General features: G+C 37.2%; 1 protein-coding gene across 2 annotated transcripts in view; it reads left to right on the top strand.

The window, feature by feature from the left end:
* Nucleotides 1-23,138, top strand: part of Fgf12 (fibroblast growth factor 12) — a 505,844-nt gene that overhangs the window by 150,801 nt on the left and 331,905 nt on the right. Inside the window, exon 1 of one of the 2 annotated variants that reach the window (XM_005338423.4) lies at nt 22,181-22,337. The exons of the other annotated variant lie outside the window; for it this stretch is intronic. Coding sequence (XP_005338480.1) covers nt 22,247-22,337 — 91 coding nt within the window. The 5' untranslated portion in view covers nt 22,181-22,246. Of the gene's footprint in view, nt 1-22,180; nt 22,338-23,138 lie in introns of those variants that run through there. 2 annotated transcript variants of the gene reach the window in all.

Here is a 23,138-nt window from a genome sequence, read left to right as displayed (position 1 = left end):
TTCACTTCTGGTTCTTGTCATCTACCTTCTGAACCCACAAATGCCTTCAGGAAACTACCTCTAAAGCTTGGCAAGTATTTTCACAGGAATACAGCTTTATCTCTTAGGACATGATGAAGAAAATAGTGACACAAGCTATAGAGAAGAAAATGATAGTTCTGACCAACGGTTACTCAGGCCAGTGCTATGGTGAGAATACTAGCTTTATTGAATAAGTTCTGGTATTATGAACGTAGATTAAAAAAAAAATTCTGAAGAACTTACATGTTGGATGATAATTCCCATCAATCAGTTTTGGATTCTGTTTTGTATTCACCAAGCTGTTTAGAATACATTATCATTTCTGTGTGACCCATTTTCCTGTAATATAAGCCATTATTGGTATATCATCAAAGTTTGTCCGTTATAACATCCCTTCATAATATGTTAGTTAGCCTATTATGAAGTACAATCATGACTAATTAGAGACAGCTTTCCTCTAAATAACTGTTGAGCTGATGGAAGGAGAGAGACTCAGGGTTACTAGAGACACGGGGATATTGTTTAAGAAAAAAGAGTGAGCTTGAGTAAGTTGGGAACCCTGATTAGGGATTTTTTAGTGTGAACAGACTCAGGAGGACTGATCATGGTGACCTACTCACAAAGAGTCATTATTTAATCACTGTCAGATGCCAATGGGTGTATTTGCAACTGGGAAAGAAATATCTGCTGCAGTACCACTGGGAACTCCAGCTTGTTTTCTAGAGAGAAATACACATATGGTTCATGGAAAAAAATCACATTGTTTCTTGGAATATGTGAAATGATTAGAACAGTGAGAGGTTAGGGTGCTTTTCCAAAACAAGGATATTATGACAGATAAAAACTATTTGTGGGAACAAAGAGCTCTGGTCTAGGTAGTTTTCCTTGCCTTACAGTTTGGTTTTCAGGTACATAGTGGAAAATGCCAGGCACTTTTTTATTCATTCATAAATATAGATTTACTGAGTATACACAATAGGAAAGAAATGGTTCTGATCTTTAAAAATATACTAGTCAATGAGAAGTTCTTGCCTTTATAGCTTATAGTCTATGTATAGGGAGATAAGAATTGAACTAGATGGCTGTAACTAAGTCCTTATTCAACAATTGCAATTTTGGCATAATCTTTATCTGTTATAATATCTGTGCTTTTGAAAAGTAGTGATTTCACATGACAAATATAAATTCTAAAATTACAGCCTACTCTAAACCTCTACTGGATTTATGAATGTATCTCAAATTCCTCTTTTCTCAAATGATCCTTAAAAGCTCAGAACACTGCGGTTTCCATTTAAAATATTAATGAAGGCAAGTACAATTTATTTAGCTTCTATTCTAAGTCTAGCGTTGTGTGAGGCACTTTGTATAATATCTCATAAGTTCCTCACAATTCTCTGTAATGAGGTATTTCTACCCAGTCTTCGATGAAGCAGCTGAGACTCAGAGAAGTTAAGTAAATTGTTTAAAGCCACACAGCTAATAGAGGACAGAACAGGAATTTGAATCCGAGTCAGTAAACTTGAAAGTTCTTCCCTACTCTGCCACTCTCTGTCTCTCATTTAGCAAGTTTTCCTAAGGCAGTATTTACAGCTAGATAATCAAATCTAGTTTAGAGTTAAGAGAAGTGACAACTTTTCCTCCATTCCTAACGAAAGAAATATGAGAAGCTGGGCGTTGTGGTGCATGCCTGTAATCTTAGCAACTCAGAAAGCTGAGGCAGGAGAATCACAGGTTTGAGTCCAGCCTCAACAACTTAGTGAGGCCCTGTCTCAAAATAAAAAATAAAATGAGCTGGGGATGTGACTCAATGGGTAAGTGGTCCTGGGTTTAATCCCTGGTACCAAAAAAAGAAAGAGTAGAGCATCCTTATTCCAAACATTGCAGATGAAGCTGTGTCCCTTATCTCTCTACTTTTCCTGTACATGCATGTGGTAAATGCCTCCTAGGATTCAGCACCCAGGAAAATGTGTTTGTCATAATGAATCCGTACACTCATTTTGATACCTAGAGCTCATACACAAGAAGTTGGGTCCAGAGAGCGAGCATGATGTTAGAATCTATCTGAGGGGGTGTCCCAAAGTATTTTATTTCTCAGGCAGCTGTCGTTGACATAGAAATATCGTATACTATACTAAAACTGCTGCTTATCACAGGTGGTCTTGATTACTTTGGGGCTGGACTTCCCTCCAGCCCCACTTCCAAGAACAGGAAAACCCAAGTCTGACAAGGAAGTCATAGTGATCACTCTAAAAGAGATGTTGAGTTCTTACCTGGACCCACTGACTCACAGTCAGAAGGGGCTGCAGAGGCCTGCTAATGCGATACCCACAATTGTACCCAATTTTGTGCCCAAGATCACACAGCCAGTAAGTGATTAAACCCAGTATGAGCTCGGGCAGTCTGGCTTCAGAACTAGCTGTCATAAATTCTAAAGTATAGTACTTCACTGCTAATACAATTAAAATATGTCCTACTTCCATGAAAGAAAAGTAATCTGTAAAACTTGAATATGTGGAGAGACATCTAGATGTTTGATATCTCTTCAAAGTCTTTTAGAGACCTTTAATGCTGAGACAGTTAAATTTGTAGTAAAATTTAAAAAAAAAAACAACATGAAGCAATTTACATGAATGGATTTTCCAGATATCAAAGCTGATTCCTTTTAGCATTAAGCATCTTCTAAAATATAAAAATATAAGAAATGCAAACAATTTTAATCTTTATAAATTTTGAATGCAATTTTCAAGTCTCCTCTTAGAAAACGATGACCATGTTTGACAACGTTTACGAATTTCTCAGGATCATTATTAATAAATAACTGTATTGCACTATAAAAGTACACAACTCCCTCTCAAAGACTTGTAAACACACAAAAAGGCACCACACATTGTGATCTGGGGAGGGTGTGATATTGTTGGTTTGGTTGGTTGATTACTCGTTCACCTCATTTTTTTTAAACCATCTCTATTTCCATTTCTGGATGAAAGACCAGCAAGCACAGCCTGTTAAGGGCCAAACTAGTCAGGTTTTGTGGGCCAACTGGTCTCCTCCAGCATACTCACTAATCTCTGCAGTCCTACTTTGAAAGGTGAATGAAGGGGCATGGCTTGAGTTCCAATCAAAAACAGGAAATTGGATGGATTTGGTCTTTGGGTTGTAGTTCATTAGCCCTGCTCTGAACTGTTGAGGGTGGTGAATAGCTATGTAAGGTAATGTGTAAAAATGTAAATAGAATCTTCAACAAATGTAAATAAATGTCCTGCCAGGAATTAACATGACCTGCTGCACCCCTCCCCTGACTCAGGCAATGGCAAGGCCCTACTGAGGTGGATGGCGCAAGGCGTCCATCCTTTGGAGGAGCATAGTATGTTTCTGGGAATAAGCTGGTTTGTTTTTGTATTCCTTTAATAAGTATAGTTGTGACTTCTCATATGACCATTAAGTCTGAAGGAAAAAACATGAATTTCCCAATTAATGCAACTACTTCTAAAGAATGGATCTGTTTGCTCTAAATGCAATGATTCAGCTGTGGAGTGTAGATTGTTAATGTCTGATGAAAATCTCCCTGTATTCCTGTCAAGGAAGTTTTTGAGAAATTAAATTAAAATCTAGAGAAAAAAATTAATGTTAAGAAGACAGATTAGTGCTTAGTACTGGGCAACTTGTTCTTGTTCCTGTGCACAATGGTTTGTGCTCTTACTCCTGTTTGATTAAAATTAATAACAAGTCAACTACTTGCCATAATCATGGCACCGGTTCCAGTCAGTAAGTCAAGAAAGAATAGTCAAGGTATAGGCCAATAGTTTGGGACATTTGTAACTATTATTAAAAGCTAACTAAACAGAAACAGCTCAAAGAAAAACTCGAACTGAAAGTACAAATGCTTGCTTATGCATAAGCCAAGATACATTCTTCTATTCTAATTGTAGCTACGTAATATTTTGTTTCTTTGAATAATGATTCCTGTTTTGTAACCACAAAGTACTGTGAGCCTACCAAAATGAAAAGTATATATGATCAACTTCACAAGTAAAGAGTGGGATCAACACCTGCACTTTGGTGTCTGTGTTGTTTCTCCACCCGCTCCTTCGCCGACTCCTCACCATCCGTTCTTCTCCTGAGACCCCCTGTTGGAGCTGGTCTCCGACATTGACCCTACAAACAAAATGTATGAATTTTTAAGTCACAAGGTTATGAGAGCATATTTGTGTACTTAGCTATCTTTCCTCCTCTTTATTCCTTCCTTGCGTTTTTTTCCCACATTTTTATCTATATTGCAGATATTTGGGTTATTGGATAATGAATTCCAGATACATGTGCTTCATGTTAGTTGGTACATGCACTGTTTATGTATCTCAGATATAGCTAAAGTCACTGTACCAATTCATTTTAGATAAGATTGGTTAATCCTTGTTCTGTAAATTTTGGAGAGTTCAATATCCCTGACTCCAACCAGCACCAAGTTCTACACAAATTTTCAAGGCAGAGTTATATTTTTGTGGTCATCCTGGCTCTGAATTTTGCTTCTGTCCAGCTAGTTCAGTTTAGCAACTATCTGACTACTTTTGTTCTATAAAATATCTCTTTGCCATTATTATACCTCAGACTCCAGCTTCTTATCATTTCCTTAGTTTTCCACTGTTCATTTCAGATGACCCCCAGGAGCTCCAAATTCTTCTCGTTGTGTTATGCATATTAATTCCATTTTTTCCCCCAGCCTTATCTACAAATTTCTCTCTGGCTCCTGTGTGAATTTCTTTACCCAACAAGGTGCTCTACTGAGCAAAAAAGGACCTCTTCTCCCTGAATTGCACCATCTCCCTAAGAATAAGTTGAGTTTGAGTTTTTTCCTTTATGGATAGACAGGTGATTGAACGGATAGATGGCAGACAGGGGTTAGTCAGTACTATATTGGAATAAATATTTAATATGAAGAATAATGAAGGCTAAATACTGAAAACTCATATTGGGCTTATTATGGTGGATTTTTGTTTTCTAGGGATCACTTAGGGTTCTTTTTAATCCCCCCATAGCCAAAACATGCCTTATATACTATTTCTGTTGTTACTCATAGAAACCATTTTATTCATTCCTTGTTTGTTTTTAAAAATACATTAATAATGATTTTCTTATAAAAGGAGTCAGAAATATAATTTCATATGACATTCAATTAAATTATGTAAATAGAAATCGTATTTTAAACAGTGTAAAATTTAGGCCTTAGCTCAAATGAACTATGTGTATCCATCTAAACTTAACATAATAGGGTAGTATTTTTATTGGAGAAATGTTAACAGGTATCTAATATCAGAAAAACCAGTTCTTTCATTCACCTCATCTCTTTGATATAAAAATGATTTATCATTATCCATGATTATTATAATTTATTCATATATAAATACATTAGCAACTCTTAATGCAGAACAAGATGACAAGTTTCTAATCCATCAAACACCCTAACACCTACATGTAGAAATGATAAAAGTACAAAAAAGCAGAATGTAATATGAGAAAGCATGATATGAGAACATTAATTTTTTAACTCATATTTTCTGAGCACTGCATTAACCTAACCTCTCAGTCTACTCCTAGCTTCGAACTGGAAGGAAAGCTACTAACAATATTATTTATATTTTTTCTTAGAATCACTAACAAGTATTTGACCAGAAAAGATAGTCCCTAAGTATAACTAGGTTAAAAACACCCCAAAACTGTCATCTTGTGAATGCCCACATTTATAAAGATCAATAGAGCTATGGATGAACAGAATGATTTGGATTTGTCTGGTCAATATTAATGTTCTCAGCAGGCTTGAATACTTCCACTCACTGATTCTTTGGATGAAAAACTACTGCCAAGAGTCAGCAAATTAGGCACAGAGCTGCAGCTTACGGAATTTCTAGTGGAAAGGGAGACATGTTCCTACTGAGAGCAACAAAGGACAGGTGCTTCTGAATTGTGGCTGTATAAAAAAAGAGTTAACATTTGGGCTGGCCAGTGAGAGATTTGACAGAATAGAAGAGACACAGAGAAACTTCTTGGCTAAAGAAAGAAAATGAACAAATGCCCAAAAGTTCAAAGTCTGTGTACAAGTGAAGCAAGTACAGCCTTACAGTCTATTACATGTACTTTCTTACTCCAAGAATCTCTGAAAATAATTTTCTCCCTTTAAGTTTGAGCCAAACTTCTTTAGGGGCACAACTTGACCCAAATTGACAGGAGCATTATGATAAGCTTCAGTTATGCCACTTATGAGAATATTTGTGAATATTACTGCAGAAATTGCATGAATCGTGCTACATACAGGAATTTTATAATATTTTATACATTTATTGTTATTACTTTTAAAAAGTCACCTTAAAGCTGGGCTTGGTGGTGCACACCTGTAATCCTAGCCATTCACAGGCTGAGGCAGGAGGATTTCAAGTTCAAAGTTAGTTTCAGCAACTTACTGAGGCCCTGTCTCAAAAAAAATAAAATAAAATAAAAGAGGCCTGGGCATATGGCTCAGTGGTTAAGCACCCCTGGGTTCAATCCCTGGCACCAAAAGTAAAAATAAGAAATAAATAATATAAAGAATATTAAAAAATGTGAATTAAGAAACATACCTAGCCTCAACTATTTCAGATAATGGCTTGTGGCTATGAAGTAATCATGAATAGTAACTATGAGCATATTGTAGAATCCACCACCAAAAAACTAGACGAAGACTGTGCTGGTTTTCGAATGCCAAGTTATGGATGTTGGAAATTTGATATTATACTGTAAAGAAACATGATCAGCTATTCAAAAATACTTTATCAAAATTGATTGGTATTCCTGAGCACACGTTATTTAAAAATTCTTTGCCCAATTATGAAAGCTGTGGTATTTTTCATTTGAATATAATTATGATGGCAGATGAAATGCCTTTGGAAAGTAGATATTTATGTCCATCATTTGTATCTTGGTGAAGGTGTGTGGGGGGAAGTTGGGTTAGAGAAAGCAATATCAGAGTGTTTGCAGCTTTCTAAAAGTCACAGCATATTAATATGGCCAGTTAGTTGTCCCCAAATGACTTTGTTTTTAAAATGCAAGAATTGCTTTCTGGAAGAACAAACAAAAAACATACAAAAAAATAGTAATTTGTTTCATATTTGTTCACATGCCCTTACTAAAGATACCTAAAGGCAAAATCAAGATAATTTGATTCTGATTAGAATAAGAAAATTATGTGAAAAAATAAAGATGTTGTTTTTGTGGTGTATGGATGTTACTTAGAATAATTCTTTAAAGTTGGAGTTTAAAAACAGGCATCAAAACTTTGAAAAATAGAAAGTAGACTTCAGAAATGGACCAATCTCACTTTTGCATTCTTAGACGGTCTACATAACTAACTTACTTTCCCCAAGCTAGTATTAACTGTGGTGGGACCCCAGAAGTAAAAATGAATTTTATTTTAATTTTTTAAAATGGCACTTGAAGGACTGGAAGCAGAGGTAGGCACATGTAAACTGTGAATTGATACATTCTTTTTAAAAAGTACTTTGTAGCCACTTTAGTGACATTACTAAATCTTTTTCCTAGAAATTGCAATCCCCAAAGGTCTCTTCAGGGAATCAGAATGTTCTGTCCAATTCATGGCTTATGGATTTTCTGAAAAAAAAATTGTATTTGACTTTGGAAAGACTGAAAATAGTAATAACATGTTTATAAGTATTCTATAGTTCTCACTAGAGTCAAAAGATGAAGCACTTATATTAAGCCATGAAAGAAGTATTTTTTGATGAAGTACTCAGTAGTTATATTTTGAATAGTTGAGTGTTTGACATTCTTCCCCTCACCCACTATGGTACTTGAGTACCAAACCATATGCATGGTAGGCAAGTTATCCACCACTAAGCTACCTCCCCAGCCCAACATTCTTAAATACTTATAATAGTGCTATTTAAACATTTATTTCTGGTTCTAAAATATTTAACATTAATAATCTAAAAGTTCACAACACAAAAATGGAGGGTTAAGAATTGATAATATTGATATCTATTGAGTTTTTTAGACTTCTACAGGTGCTGTGCCTTCGTTTCACAGACATCAGCCCAGTAAAGTGCTCTCTGATGTATTACTATTCACATTTTATACAGGTAGAAACAGATGCCTAGAGGGGTTAAGTGACTTGCACAAAGTCATTGTGCCAGGGTTGGTGGAGCAAAGGTGAAGCCCAGGAAAAAGGAGTCCAGATGTGCATTCTGACAGCTCCTGTCTGCCTTCCCATAGGCAGCAGTCATCACCATATGTGTGTACATTTATTTCAGTTATGTTTTCTATAAGTACATATAGAAAAATATATAAAGTGTACTGATTTACAAATAAAATTTATGGTCAAAAATATCCTTACTCGGTCTAATGACTTTTCCTAAAGATTTTTTAAAATAATTGATATATAATTCATTTAACAAAAAATACCCTTTAGAAGTGTACAGTTCAGTGGTTTTTAGTATATTGATCAGGCTATGAAAACAAGACCATTATCTAATTCCAGAACATTTTTATAACCCCCAAAAGAAACCTCAAATCCATTAGTATTTACTTCAAATAGAATTTTGATGAAGCAAAAATCTTCAAAAACTTCCCCAAATCCAATTTTCTTAGATTCTTCCCACAGACAAATGGCTTTTAGTTATTTTTTTTTTAGATGTAGGAGAGAAGTTATGAAAATAGTCTCAAATAACACATAATTGATGTGGCTTTTGTTGAATATATATGTGCAAGAATGAAAAGGATCATTAATAAGAGAGTTTCCTAAACATTATAAATGTCAATAAATAAATCTCACTACCACCACAATTATCATGACGACTACTTACTGAGGACCTCCTACTATTTGCAGGCATTATATTAAGGTATTCTATCTTGATTAATTCTGTTCAATAGTTATTATTGTACACTCCATCATGGGAACAAGAAAACCTGAGGCTTGGAAAAGTGAAGTCGCCTAGCAAGCATCAGAGTTGAGAAGTAAACCCATGTCCAGTGCAGTATGAAAGCACAAGCTTTAACCACTAAGCTTTACGGAGTGTGAGAAAATGGATCAAAAGAAAACACAGATCTCAAAAAAAAAAAAAAAAAATTTGAATCCCAATGGAATATTTGTACAAGTCCAGGATGCTGTAAATGGTGTTTTTTTTTTTTTAAAGTTCTGGTTGGACACAATACCTTTATTTATTTAGTCACTTATTTGTTTGTTTGTTTATCTAGTTATTTATTTATTATGTAGTGCTAGATTCAAGCCCAGCACCTCGCACATGCTAGGCGAGTGCTTTACCACTGAGCCACAACCCCAGGCCTTTAGATGATTTTTTTAAATCAGATAGGATGTAATTTCTCATTTTTTTTGAGTGCACAGGTTGCAGAATCACATTGGTCATGAAGTCACGTATATACACACAGCAATAATTATGTCTGTTTCATTCTACTATCCTTCCTTTCCCCCATCCCCTCCCCTAGATGGTTTTTTAATACTGGCTTCTACAAGAATTATCTTGGTGCTTTGCATGAGATCTGGAAAACAGATATTCTAGTCCTTCCATTTTCATTACTTGATAACGTATAAAGTTTGAAAAGGAAACAACTGCAAAGTCTGAAAGTATGAGACCTTTCAAAATTAACTTCCAGGTCTTTGAATGTTGGTCTTCCAGAGGCATTTTGTTAGACCAGTTCAGTTTAAGATTCCAAAGGCTACTATTCTCTTGACTTGAGATTATCTTTGCTCCTTTCATGTTCTCCCTAATTTTGATAATATGTGAAAATATATTCTAGGTTTTTTGAGGAAAGAATGTGTATACATACTACTTTTGTATGTAACCAAAATGTAAGTTTATCATAAATTTGATGAAAGCCCTATCTTCTTCTGAATTGTATGCTTAGCTCAATCTTGAAGGAAACAAGTACATAACTATTGTGCAACTTTAGGTGAAATTTCTAGTCCAATTCAACAGATATTTATTAACCTTTTGTTATGTTTTGAGTAGTATCTCTTTATGGGGAAAGTTGGTGATTGTAGTATTTCATTATGAATAAACCTCAGATATGCTGTGAAAGAGAACAAAAGTTTGTGTTTAGGTGTGTGTGCATGTTTGTGCGTACCCATGCTCATTTGAGGTGAGGAAGTGTATATAAAACTAACTGTGATACAGTCTCTAATATGAAAAGCTTCACGTCTTTCTCTGACTCTTCCAGCTCAGTCAATAACCTTACCCCCTCTTTAGACACTACAGAAGCAGTAATTTCTCTTTTCTTGCACCTGTCCTAATTGCAATTGTACATTAGTTTATATGATTATTTGATTGAATTTTCAACTAGTACTTTAGTTCCTTGATTGCTATATCAGACCCAAAGGCCAGAATAAAACAAATGGGAGATTATTGTGTGAAAGTCCTATGCTAAGAAATATTCCCAAGGAAGGGTGTGTAACCTAGTTAGGGGAAGTTTCTGGGTGGGGTGACACTGCACCCAGATTTTGCAGAATGGATGTGTACTCACTAGAGGAAGAAAGATGGCAGGATGTTTCAGGCAAGCAGCACAGCATATGCAAAGTTACATAGGCATGAACATGAAGCAGCATGACTCAAGGATATAAATGGAGTTAAATTCACATATTGAGATAAAAGAAGGCAAGCAAAATCATCAGAGATCTTACATATTGAACTTAGATCACCACCTTCACCTTGAATGGTATGAAAAGTTTTTGAAGAAAAAATTTCTTCAGGAATTTGAGTTTTGGGTTGATTATTTGTAGTGTGGAGGCTAAACTGAAGGCAGGTGGACTACTCCTTATAACGATGCTGTATTTAATAGGCAAGAAGTAGTGAGAATCTGAAAAAAAAAGAATTAAGGTACAGATGTTTGAGATGGTAAGGAAACTGCATCTCTAATTCCATGACATTTGGAGATGAATTAGCAAGAAGAGTCTAAGATAGCTCACAGGGTTTTGAATTTGGCAATTTGGCAATTTCTACATCATTTACTAAGATATGGAGCTCACCAAATTTATGGGAAATAGATGTGTCTAGATGTAAAAATGCTGTATGGATGTACCAAGGGAACATTTACGTGGAGATTCCTAGGGAAGCCTGGATATATATGATAACTTTATGGAGAGATCTGGTCAGTACACCCAGACCCTGAAGTCACCAATAGTTAATTAAATTTAACATGTAAGAGGGTGCCCAAGAAAAGTAAAGAGATTGAAAAGATTAGAAGTTACAACCTTGGAAAATAGTAACAGATAGAAGATAGGCAGAGAGAAAACTATGATAATAAAATGAAAGAAGTAGTGTCTCTGAGGTCATCAAGGAAGAATTTCATGAAATAGGAATCAGAATTTTTAAAACATATAATTACTGTTTTTTCATATCATTAGGACAAAATGTGTTCATTCAATCTGGAATAGCCTAATTTATGATGGTTTTATGTAAAAGATGGGATTGTGTGGGCAAATGACAGCATTCAACAAGTTTAGAAAAAAACAAAAAGTGCTAAAGTGGAGAAAGTACATGTAGGTTCCTATTTTTTAAAAAAAATGTTTGTGGGAGGGAAGAAAGGTAGGAGGAAGAGGAGGAGGAAAGAAAGGGAAAAGAATATCAAGAAAGGGCTTCAAAAATTGTGCATGAGAGCCAGGCATGGTGGAGCACACCTGTAAACCCGGACTCAGGAGGCTGAAGCAGAAGGATTGCAAGTTCAAGGTCAACCACAGCAATTTAGTGAAGCCTTAAGCAACTTAGTGAGACCCTGTCTTAAAATTTGTTTAAAATAATAAAATTACAAGGTCTGGGGATGGCTCAATGGTAAAATACCTCTGGGTTCAATCCCCAGTACCAAAAGAAAAAGAAAATTGTACGACACTCTCTTATTTGGTACATAAAGTTGTATTCTTAGCCTTAACTTGTGTTTTACACAGGCACACAGATTTGTACGTGCATACATATATTTGTAAATATAATTGAATGTGTAACAAGCCTCTTGAAACAGGGCAAACTCTTCTTTCTCCAAATTACCACATTTTCAATAAGCATTCAAAATGGCTCTAATCAACATTTCCAGTTAGCTCTTTTTCTCACCCTCCCGACTACCCTGACCATGGATCCACGACCACTTATATTATGACAGTTAAAGTTCAACATTATGAGAGTTTGCCCCAGACATAAGTTAGGACAGTCTTCCGTTCTCCATTTCAGCACTAATAAAACCTCACAGATTACTAAAAAGGCAGTAATTACTGGCTTCTCTGAGTCATTAAATGATTGACTGCCCTTTGCTTTTGGAAAGCAGACAATTTGCAGAGAAAATTCTATTTCCAGAGAAAGGAAAAAAAATCCTAAATTCATTTCTATGCATATTGTCAAATGAGTTTGATTTGAATGCTATCAAAACCAGAGGGCAGGAGCATGGTGCCTTTTAAGAATATTGCACTGAATGTGCGTGTCCTGAGTCATGGAGCTGCAGCTCTGCCCCTTGGAGATATGTGAGGTCAGGAGAAATCACTGCTCCCTCTTTGCCTTCTTTTCTGTTCAAGGATGATCTAAATAATAAATGCCTAGCCTGGTTTGACCTATGTTGAAATTTTATCTCCTGAAACCCTAAGTGAAGTTATTCCATAAATAATTTTTTTTTTTTTTACCTGCAGTTTGGAAAAACACCTTAGGTTGCTGTGTGGTTTTCCATGCTGTACATGTCTCCTGGGCAAACAGAATGGCTCCCTCTTCTGAGCTAACAATAATATTCACACGTTTCATCCACTTGACAGGTGGACTTCACACTGTAACATTTGATAAGAACTTTATTTAAAGAGTTTGTGTAATGTGAAAGTTCAAAGGAACTAGCTGAGGTCATTGGACATGAAGGAAGTATTTATTAGTTGTCTTTGTATCTTTAATCCTCAGGATTATTGGAAATTCACAATGACATTAGAGAATCAAATGCAGCTGATTTCAATCATGAGGTGGTAACTAAAATGAGTGTATAATTTAAAAATAAAATCAGAGTTGTGGCACTTCAGAATTTTCTTCTGCTCACGTATTTCTTCACAGTAGAGGATAAAGCTCATCAAAACTGAGCTCTTTTCAGTACTAACACTTTATTGTCAGGACCTGAGAAGGCACGATTCTCACATAAGTCTTCTGACTCTCAGGGCATCAAGTCTATATCCTGTTAGCAAATCAGAAATAATATTTCCAGGTCTTGTGTATCTCCTTCACTTTCTGGAATTTTATATTTTAATCTTAAATTTTAATTTATATTTTAATTTTATATTTAATTTCTGGAATTATATTTTTAGTAATAAAAACTTTCTTAATCAAAGAAAAATTTATACATGTAATTTTGTTTTAATGTTATTTATTTGGAGGAGATAATATGTGAACATAGTACAAAGTTTTAAAAATGCATAATGGAATGCAATCATGAGTAAGTATCCTCTCTGCTGTGTTCTGCTTCCTAACCCTTCTTCCAATGACCACACCTAATGCTAGTTTCTTGTGTGCCCTTTCACAGAGTCCATGAGTGCACAGAAATAAAAATATGCAGTCTTTTTTTCTTTGTTACACAAATTGCAGCATACTAGATATATTCTTTTATAAGCTTGTTAAATTTTTTAATAATCTTCATAGATCTGTTCATCTCAATACACTCAATTACTGCATTATTTTAAAATTGCATTTAATTCCTTTATCCCAAATTTAATTAGTTCCCTGTTTATGGATTGGTACAGCTAGTATAAATAGTGTTTTCACCATGTTATGTGACCATCTTGTGTTGTGTTGTGTGTCTATGCAACCATACTGAAGTTAATAGCTAAGATAAAGAATTTCTAAAGAGAGAAATTACATTTTAAATTGTGAAAGATAGAGAAAAATTGCCACCCATAAAGCTATCAGTGTTTACTCTTACCAGGAATATATGAGAGTTCCCATTTCCTTTATATTCTCTCTACTCGACTAAGTCATCAAATAATTTTATCCTTGGAATCTGAATAATTGAGAAATGATGTCATTGTGCATACAATTTCTATCTCCAATTATGAGTGAATCTGATTTCTTTTTGCATATTCAAAGGTAAATTATATCTACTACGGAGCTCATATGCTCACTCTAAATTCTTTGTAGTTAACATTTTTAAATTTAGTGTAGAGGTGCAAATATTTTCCCCAAAAAGAAAAGCCATAAAATGGCCCACATTTAATTCATCTCATCAATACTTAGTATTTCATAAGTAAATTATTTATTAAATGTTCTGGGTACTAAAATATACAAAAATGATAGATAAGTACACCAATATCAAAATTTGTAGGAAAAGGGCATGACTTATTGGTGGGAAGATGTAGGTTGTAATAAACCTGTGATGGAGGAAATCTAGTAAACTATGGGAGCTTAGAGGAAATTGGGACTTATTTGGGTAGAGGTGGAGAGACATCAGGAATGGTCCCAGGGAGATGGTTGTGGCTTCTGTGGTGTGTCTTAAAGAATGTGTGAGTATTCTAGGGTCAGAAAAATATTCAGGTGATGGAGGAGAGGGCTGGGTACACCCATTTAGAATTGTTCCCTTATTTTCATAATGAATTTTGATGTTCAATTGTTTTTTTCCTTGAAATTCATAGATATCATAGATTGACTTCATCTTTCTCACAATAAACTATTCATAAAGTCAGTTTGGCCAACTTGGTCCTAAACACTTGGCAGGAGAGTATAACCTAATCACAGTCCTACATGGATATTTAAAAGTAAATATAACAATTTTTTAAACGTAACTTTAGATGTACAGTAGTGTCAGCCCTATCAAAAGTAAGTAAAGCTGGAGGCTATAAAGGAAGGATTGTTGTGTGGGAGTGCTTAATGATAATGTTCTCAGAGGACTCTGGATTTGCAAGTTTGTCCTGAGTTAATTTGAGCCTGATCCTGTAGATCTACAAATCTTCCTAACCTCCTGCATTGATAAACTTGATCTGTTTTTCACTTATACAATTATGAGTTATTGTCTTCATAGTTTTCAGACTGCTTGATGAATTGTTTACAAAAAAGTAATGCTTTGCTGTCTCATTTATTATTGTCTTAGCATGATCCCTGCCCTATGTATGCCTTGTCAGTCACCTGTCATCTGCCACTGTGGATCACTAAACTGCTCTGATGCTGAATACCCTTAACTGTCCCTGCCCCATCTGATGGAGAATAAGGACTTTGGGTTACTTCCCCAAACTTTGCTCCCTTTCAACAGGAAGCAGTTTGGAGATGTCATCACCCATTTTTCCATAGAAATGGAATGTAGAAATTGACAGTAGGGAAATGTAACAGTGGTCCATTTTGTGCTGTAAATATAGCCCTTGCTGCTCTGCCATTGCAAAAAAAAATTCATATTTCCCTATTAACATGATACCAAAACCCTATCATTCCATTGACTTGGCTCATTTTTAAAGTTCTTATAAATGACAAGCTCGGCATTTATTCAAAACAACTTGGCAAAGTGCTGTTAGGTGAGAAGAAAATAGTACCACTATAGCAGCAAATCCTGGAAGTATTATATATTTGAAGAGTCTGGGAAGGAGTGAAGGAATAAGAATATTATTATATAATTATATAATAAGAGTATTATTCATTAATGTAGGTTTTATCAGACAACAACTGTAAAAGTTATGTTATTCATTGCTCATTTTATGATGATATTTGAGTCAATTAGGGTCAGATATACTATGTATTGAATACACCAAGAAAACAAAACAGGATATTACCAATTCAATATAGGGCTTCCAAAGAAGGTAGGTGAAACTTACTGCTTTGTAGCTAATGGTAATAGGAAGAATCATAGGGATAGAAGGGCAGGGATGGAGGCAAACCTGAGTCTGAATTCCAGGCCCTGTTCTGTTCAGAACCAGAGTTTGTTCTTCGGGGGAGGGGAGGTAGTACCTATTAACTGTGGCTAGAAAGTAAGATGGTAGCATTGACTGAGCACTAGGAATTCTGTATTTAAACACAGAGCATTTCCTTCAATTTAGCTCAAGTTTCCTAACTGCTTATTCCCCATTCTCAATAAACAAAATAAAACATTCCCATTTTTGTAACTTCACTGAACTCTGAAGTGCTGTCTGTAATGGAAAACTTTGTTTTACTTATGGTTTACATATTTCTCTTCTTTAGCTTTTTAGGATGAAGAGTCAGTTGTAGTTTCTAAATATTTGTAGTATAGGTAGATGGATATGTTGAAAGTTAACTTGAAAACCTATAAGCTTTTCCTGATAACACTGGACTTGTTTTGAATACCTGTCTTAAAAACAAAACAAAACAAACAAAAAAATCAAGCATGTCATCTAATCTAATCTAACCACAATGCTTTCCTTGGTAGGAAGCACTGGTCTTTTAAAAGTGAGGTTGAGAAACAAGTGTATTTGTTTTGATATAAAGACATACAATTGACATGAGCAGATAATTTTTTTCACAAATAAGTTCTCAGGTAAATATCTTAGTGTTCAAACTCACTCATAATTAGAAGCATGCAAGTTCAGACAATATTATAATCAAATGGACAAACAAAGAGTAGAACAATAAATTTTATTGGTGAGACTTATGGGAAAATATGCACTCTCATGTATTGCTGCCCAGAATCCCAATTTATAGATCCCTTCTGTAAGGAAATTCAATACCTAGCAAAGCTTCTATACACTTATTTTTAAACCAGCATTCCCATTTCTAGCAATGTGCCCTGAAGACACATCTGAAACAATATGAAAATACTGCACTTTATTTATTTATTGCAGCATTTTTTTGTAACAGCATGATATTAAAAAAAACAAAACTAAAGGCCACAACTAAAACTAATGGAAAGTATCTGTCCATGTGTACAAACAAAACACAGGGAAGATAAATATAAGCTAAAATATGACCAGTTCCCTAACTAGAGGAGATGCTTAGGAAAGGAGAGGAAAGGTATAGGGAGGGGGACTGTCCAGGAGGAAGAGAGAGGACATGACACTTAACTGGAGCATACTGTTTGTAAGCCTTTAACTCTTTGCGCTATAACAATGTTTTACCCACTCAAAGGATGAACAAAGTTGTTAATTTAATTAAAAAATTAAAAATCAACAAGTATGGAATGCAAAGAGTACCAAATGAACCTAGGTAGATGACAAATGAATAACCATATTGAAGAGGGTGAGCACGTAAAGAACTAACCAGGTCACCTTAGAAAACAATATTTTAACTGGATTTTGTAAAGCTAAAGACAAAAACAACTATGCATAACTGAACTGTAGTAATAAATCTGTTTCTCATGAGAAATCCAGTCAGCAGTTCTGTAACTATATGTATACTAGGATTGAGTAAATAACCAGATACATTATAAGTAATAGAAGTCAGGTATTCCAGTCACAGAAAAAGTCACAAATAAGGAAAGGGCAAAGACTAATCTGACATGTGTGGTCTTGAACTGGAATCATAGGTGTTAGCTATCTGTATCTCTACCTTGATCTGATATATCTCAGATATAGGTGTGATGCTAAAACAGAAAAACACAAATTTTTTTTCCTCAGGATATTTTTCAAGTATAAATTTAAAATGTAACTTCACAATATAGAAATCTAGCAGAGACTACATTAACCAAGTGGTGAAGGTTAATATAACTCGTGGAAAATATGCAGCCCTGTGAAATTGAGAGGACACACATTGCTTCTAAGACATTCTTTCCAAAATAAGTAAACTTTGACTAATAATTAGAAAATTGAAAGACATTCCATGAAATATTTGGCTGATATTAATTAGGAGGGTCAATTCCCGAAAGATAAGAGGAGACTGAGGGGTCAGAACAGGTTGAAGGAGATGAAAGAGACAGGAGAACTAAGTGCAGGGAGGGTCCTGGTTGAATCTTGAAACAGAAAACTGACATTAAGGGGAAACCAGTGAAAACTGAGTGAAGTTTGCAGTTGCATCACTAGGTACCAGTGTGAATGCTTTGGGTTTGATATTTGTACATGGATTACATAAGTAGTTTACATTAGAAGTTGGTGAAGAGTATACATGGACTGTGTATTATTTTGCAGCTTTTCTGTACCTTGAAACTTACTTTAAAACAAAGCTTGCACCACCATAGTCTGCTAGGAAAAAGATAAACTATGAAAATATCCCCATGCGAGCTGGGGATGTGGTTCAAAAGTGAAGCACTTGCCTAGTATATACTAAGGCCCTGAGGTGGATTCTCAGTGCAACAAAACAAACAAAAATTGTGTTTGTTTTTTGAGAAACATTTAAAAATTATTTGGGCCATATGTCACTAATAAAGTTAATCCAGCTACTGGTGACTGTTTCTGTCAAATTATCTAAAGAGATTGGTATTGTTGCCTATCAAAATAGTCTTAGGTTTTTCTAAGACATGAGATACAGGCATGGTTTGTGTCCTTGAAGAGTCAGTGGGTTATGTATATAATGGAACAAATATACTATGCTAGGTGATATACTGATTTCAATCTTTTAGCTTATGTTGTTTTGTTTTCTTGGTATATTCAATACACAGTTTTCCATTAACATACTCATTAAAAGTTCTGGAACCAGGCAACATTCTGAATAGGTCATTACCAATTCAATGTAGGCTTCTAAGCAGATAAATGCACCGATGAGTTGCATAGCTGATGCCAAGACTCAACAGATTCCTAGGTTTAATATGAACAGAAAATATCTTACATAAGCCACAATTTAAACAATCTCAGAAATTTCACAAATTATTGGTTACTACCAAACAAAAATTTTTTTAAAATTATTTTTTAAAATAAAAATTTAGATACTAGAAATTGAAACAGGTCTATCTATCCTTATGTTCTGAGACTCTTCAACCCTTCTGAAATAGTGATAAATTATTTCATTTTGAAACCACATTGATGAATTGTTGGCTAGGATTGGTCCAAGGTATCTAATTAGAAAAAGAAAGAATGGTTAATTTAAAAAATGTCAATTAGAGACAGACAATATCATTTAAAATTTAGTCATTAAAAATAATATACTTTAAAGTTAATATAAAAATATATTAGTACCAGTAAAATTTGATTTTGACTTAGGGAATAATATACAGAAAGCAGAAATCTGAAAGATTTTGCTCAAACTAGAATCTGCCACTTTCCTTCCATCTTTATATTTCTGCCTACTATAATTTACATTTGTTTTGTATCATCTTGCTTTGGCAAAGCTCACTTTGTTCATAGGTTCATAATGCATGGAAACCAAATGTTTTGCCTTCAAATGTGACGCGTCGTCTTTAGTTTCAGCTGAACTCATCTAAGAATTCAATAACAACAAAAACCTGCAAATGTAATCTCTCACTTTCCTTTTTTTTCAAGATTGTGATGATGGATTCTCTCTGAGATGAATATACCTGGCTATAAGAATCACTGTGACAGTGGATTATACAAGATAGCAGACTATTTGAATATTAATTGTGACTAAATTGATTTCCCTGCCCTGTCTTCTGAGAGGAATCAGAAAATCCACTCTTATATACACTGTATAATCAAGTAGAAGAGCCACTGAGTTAGACCTTAGTGGTCCAGTTCCTGAAACCCAGGGAAGATGGTAATAACTACGTAGCTTGCAAAGATAATCAGAATATGCAAAGCACTTTCATGTGTTTCACCTCATTGAGTTCTTGCAACAGCTTTGCCAGGTAGGAAGAGATGCTCATCATAAATATGAAAATTGATACTCAGGAGGTTGTGTGTGCTTTAAAATTGCGTGCAGATCTGCTTCCTTTGCTCAAGTTCCATTGAGGGAACCAAGACCACATCCTATTTATTTGCTGCTTTTAAAGAAATGGCCTTTTCTCTAAGTAAAGCAAGAGCTGTAGGTACTGGGTTCCAGAGCAGTAGAGATTTACAGAAGACTCCCTGTCTTCTGCTGCAGCACAAAGTACTATTTTTAGATGTTTTCCATTTACTAATTGTCTTTCCCTCCCTGGGGAATTTCTATGGGTAGAATCCCAGATGAGCCCAGTTTCTCACTAATTCCCGCAGAGACCAGAAAGATGAAGACCATGGTTGAGTTGCCCTGGGGCCTCAGCACTTCCTCAGTGATAATAATGTCATGGCTTTAATAAGATCTTCAGGGACCACGAAGCTTACAGAAGTCTGGTGATCCCACCCAACAGTGGGACTAAGAGGGTGTTGGAAGGGAGCCCTGGGCATGGCTTTCTGAGTCTTAGAATCACCCACAATGGCCCTGCATAGAACTCAGTCTGACAGGGGCTAAACAAATGGTGCCTATGGGCTTGGGGGATGCTCCACGTGTTCTGGTTTTCCTACTATCTTTGAAAGGAAAAAAAAGAAGAAACTTTTTTTTTCAGGCATTTCACTCATCACTTCAACTTTTAGAAAATGCCAGAGGAACTGTGGAGGGTTAGCCTATAGGATTGGAAAGAGTCAATAACCATTTTTACTCCCTTGTATGAAAGAACTCCCTAGCAATTAGTGATAGGGAGCTCTGAGACTATAGGTGGAAAAAAGATGAAGTCAGGTTTTGGCTCAATGTCAGGGTAAACCCTATAACAGGTTTTGTGCAATGAACTATCTGGGGGAGCTGCTAAATTCTTTGTCACCTGGATTGTTCAAATAGAAATTTAGACACTGGTATGGATACTGGCATTCACTGGAAGGTGAAAGTGATCCAAAACCCTATTGGAGGGGGGTAAATAATAATAATTGACAACACTATTATAGTACTTATTTGTAACAAGATTTTTTTAACCCTTAAAAGGGGTGTATGAGGTAGATGCTATCATTAACATTTTTTTAAAGATTTAAAAAAAAAACCCTCAGGCACAGAGATTAATTTCTTCAAGAGCACACACAGCTCTAGGAGTTTGAATTTATGCTGCTTATCTCCAGCGTCTGTGCTCTTAACCTCCTATTGCCTTTTTGCACTGAGATTCCACGTAGGGTGGCATCCTGTCACATGCCAGCATGCTTTTGATGCTTCAGTCATCCCACTTTCAAAAGGGCACTGATGGCCTCTGGGAATTCGGTTGCAGGACGAGAGCTAAAGTGGCTGCTGAGGGAAGTATCCAGACCCTTAAATGCTTCTTGGTCATGGAGAAACTTGTTGGTTATTGGGGCTGTCATCAGAGGCAGAGCCTATCAGAATGTTCCTGCCAAAGTGAAGCGCAATTGTTTTCAGATTTCCCGCCACAACTGCCTCTCCTTCTCTAACGCTGGCTTTCCCTTCTGGTCCCACGTCCCACTGCACCTATACTAAGTTTTTTCCAGGAGACTAGAAGACATGGGACAAACTATCACGAAGCTGCGAATCCTCTATTTCGCACCCTCTTCCCAGCCCAGATTCAGGGAGAGAGGCGCAGGGAGGTAAGTGGCTTACCCAAGGTCACAGAGCCCCATGCAAAACCCCAGATGTCCAGATGCCCCCATCAGCGCTGCGCCCACGCCCAGGCATACTTTCTTTCTCATTGCCCTCACTCAAGAGCTTATCCGAAAACTCGCTTCCCCGCCCCACCCCCACCCACCCCAGTTCCCTGGAGTCGCTTCGGACATTTCCGCAGCCTCCAGGGTCCAGGTCTTCCGCCTGATTCCCACGCTGCGCCGCGCCGCGCCGCGCCGCGCTGGTTCCACCAGCAGCCCGTGGGAGCCCTGCCTTCCAAGCTTGCCCCGCCTAGCAGTCCGGACCCATCCCCTCTGCGCCCAACCCGTGCCGCGGACAGCGAGGACACAGGCTCAAGCCTGCGCCCAGGGGTCACGATCGGGGCTGAGAGCCGGAGCCGAAGAGGTGCCCCAAACCCGGGTCCGCAAGGCGGAGACCAGCACAGGACCCGGTCCTCGTCCTTCCCAGCGTCAGCACCTGAAAGGAGGCACCCATCCACGGAGACGACCTCCTCCGAACCTGTCCCCTCACCCTCCCCATCGCAGTTGAACCGCCTCTTTCGGAAAGTCCCACTGTGTCACGTTCGATCCACTAAGGTGTGGCAGTGCCTCCGGCTCCCGGGAGGGCTGGTCCCGGCGGAGCAGCACTTCCTCCTCCCATCCTGCTCCGGCCGCGCGCCCGCCGCGCTCCTTCCTCCAGCGGGGGTTCCCTCCCGACCCATGTGCCAGCTAGCCTGCACCTGCGACGCGCGCGCCATGGACTCGGGACCCGGCTTCCGAAGAGAGGCCGCTTTTTGGTTGGACAATTAGCGGAGGTGGGCGGGGAGTTGGCGAACCCCACACACGCGCTTCTCCATGAAGATTCTTGAGCTTTCTCTGAGGAAAGGAGTGCATATGCTGCAGTGTCTCTGTGGAAGGAGCCTGAGGTCCAGCAACAGCCCAAGTGGTGAGCAAACCTTCTTTCCCCAGCCCTAAAACGCTGCAAACACCCCCATCCTCCTGCGCCTCCCTCCCCTCCTTCGCTCAGCGCCGTAAGTGATGGAAGGAGGGCGTTTCCTTGCAGGGGCGAGGGACCGGCCCCGCCGCGGGTGTGTGGTGTGTGTGTGTGTGTGTGTGTGTGTGTGTGTGTGTGTGCGTGTGTGCGCGCGCGCGCCTTTAACATCTCTGAAGTCATCAGCGCTTTATAGAACGCGCTAGCAGCTGTCGCCCAGCGCCTCAACTGGAACCCGTGGGTACCTTTTTGAGGGGTGCTTGAGTGACCTGCTTTCACACTTCTTGCAGCTCTCTCCTTGTGATTTGCAAGGGTAGCTTAAGACTTGAAGTTGTTCAGTGTCTCCTCCAAGAAGTTGCCGGTGCATTAGACAAGAGAGGGGACTTGAAAACAGGTGGCTGGAGAGGCAGGTATCTTATTTTTCCTGCTTTGTCTGAGAAGTAGTCATCTGACGGCAGTTGGGGGTACTTTTCTCTGGAGATCTAGCGGTTTCTGTCCTTGGTGCTGAAGCAGGGAGAGTCCCAATTAGCCCTGGCCTTAACCAGAAGGGTCCCTCAGGAATGGCTCAGGTGGGAAAGAAGAAACAAAATTAGACCCTCGAATGACCTGTAATATTGAGAAAAGTAATTTAAAAATTTAATTTTAAAAGCCCCAAACTAAAGCCAAATAAGTGATTCTATTCTGCTGAAGCCTTGCAAACTGATTGTTTCACGGCATTTTTTTTCTATTATCTATTTTTAAAGATGTTAAGTTCCC

Source organism: Ictidomys tridecemlineatus, chromosome 3, assembly GCF_052094955.1.
Source record: "Ictidomys tridecemlineatus isolate mIctTri1 chromosome 3, mIctTri1.hap1, whole genome shotgun sequence".
NCBI lineage: Eukaryota > Metazoa > Chordata > Mammalia > Rodentia > Sciuridae > Ictidomys > Ictidomys tridecemlineatus.
This window is presented reverse-complemented; position numbering and strand designations above follow the sequence as displayed.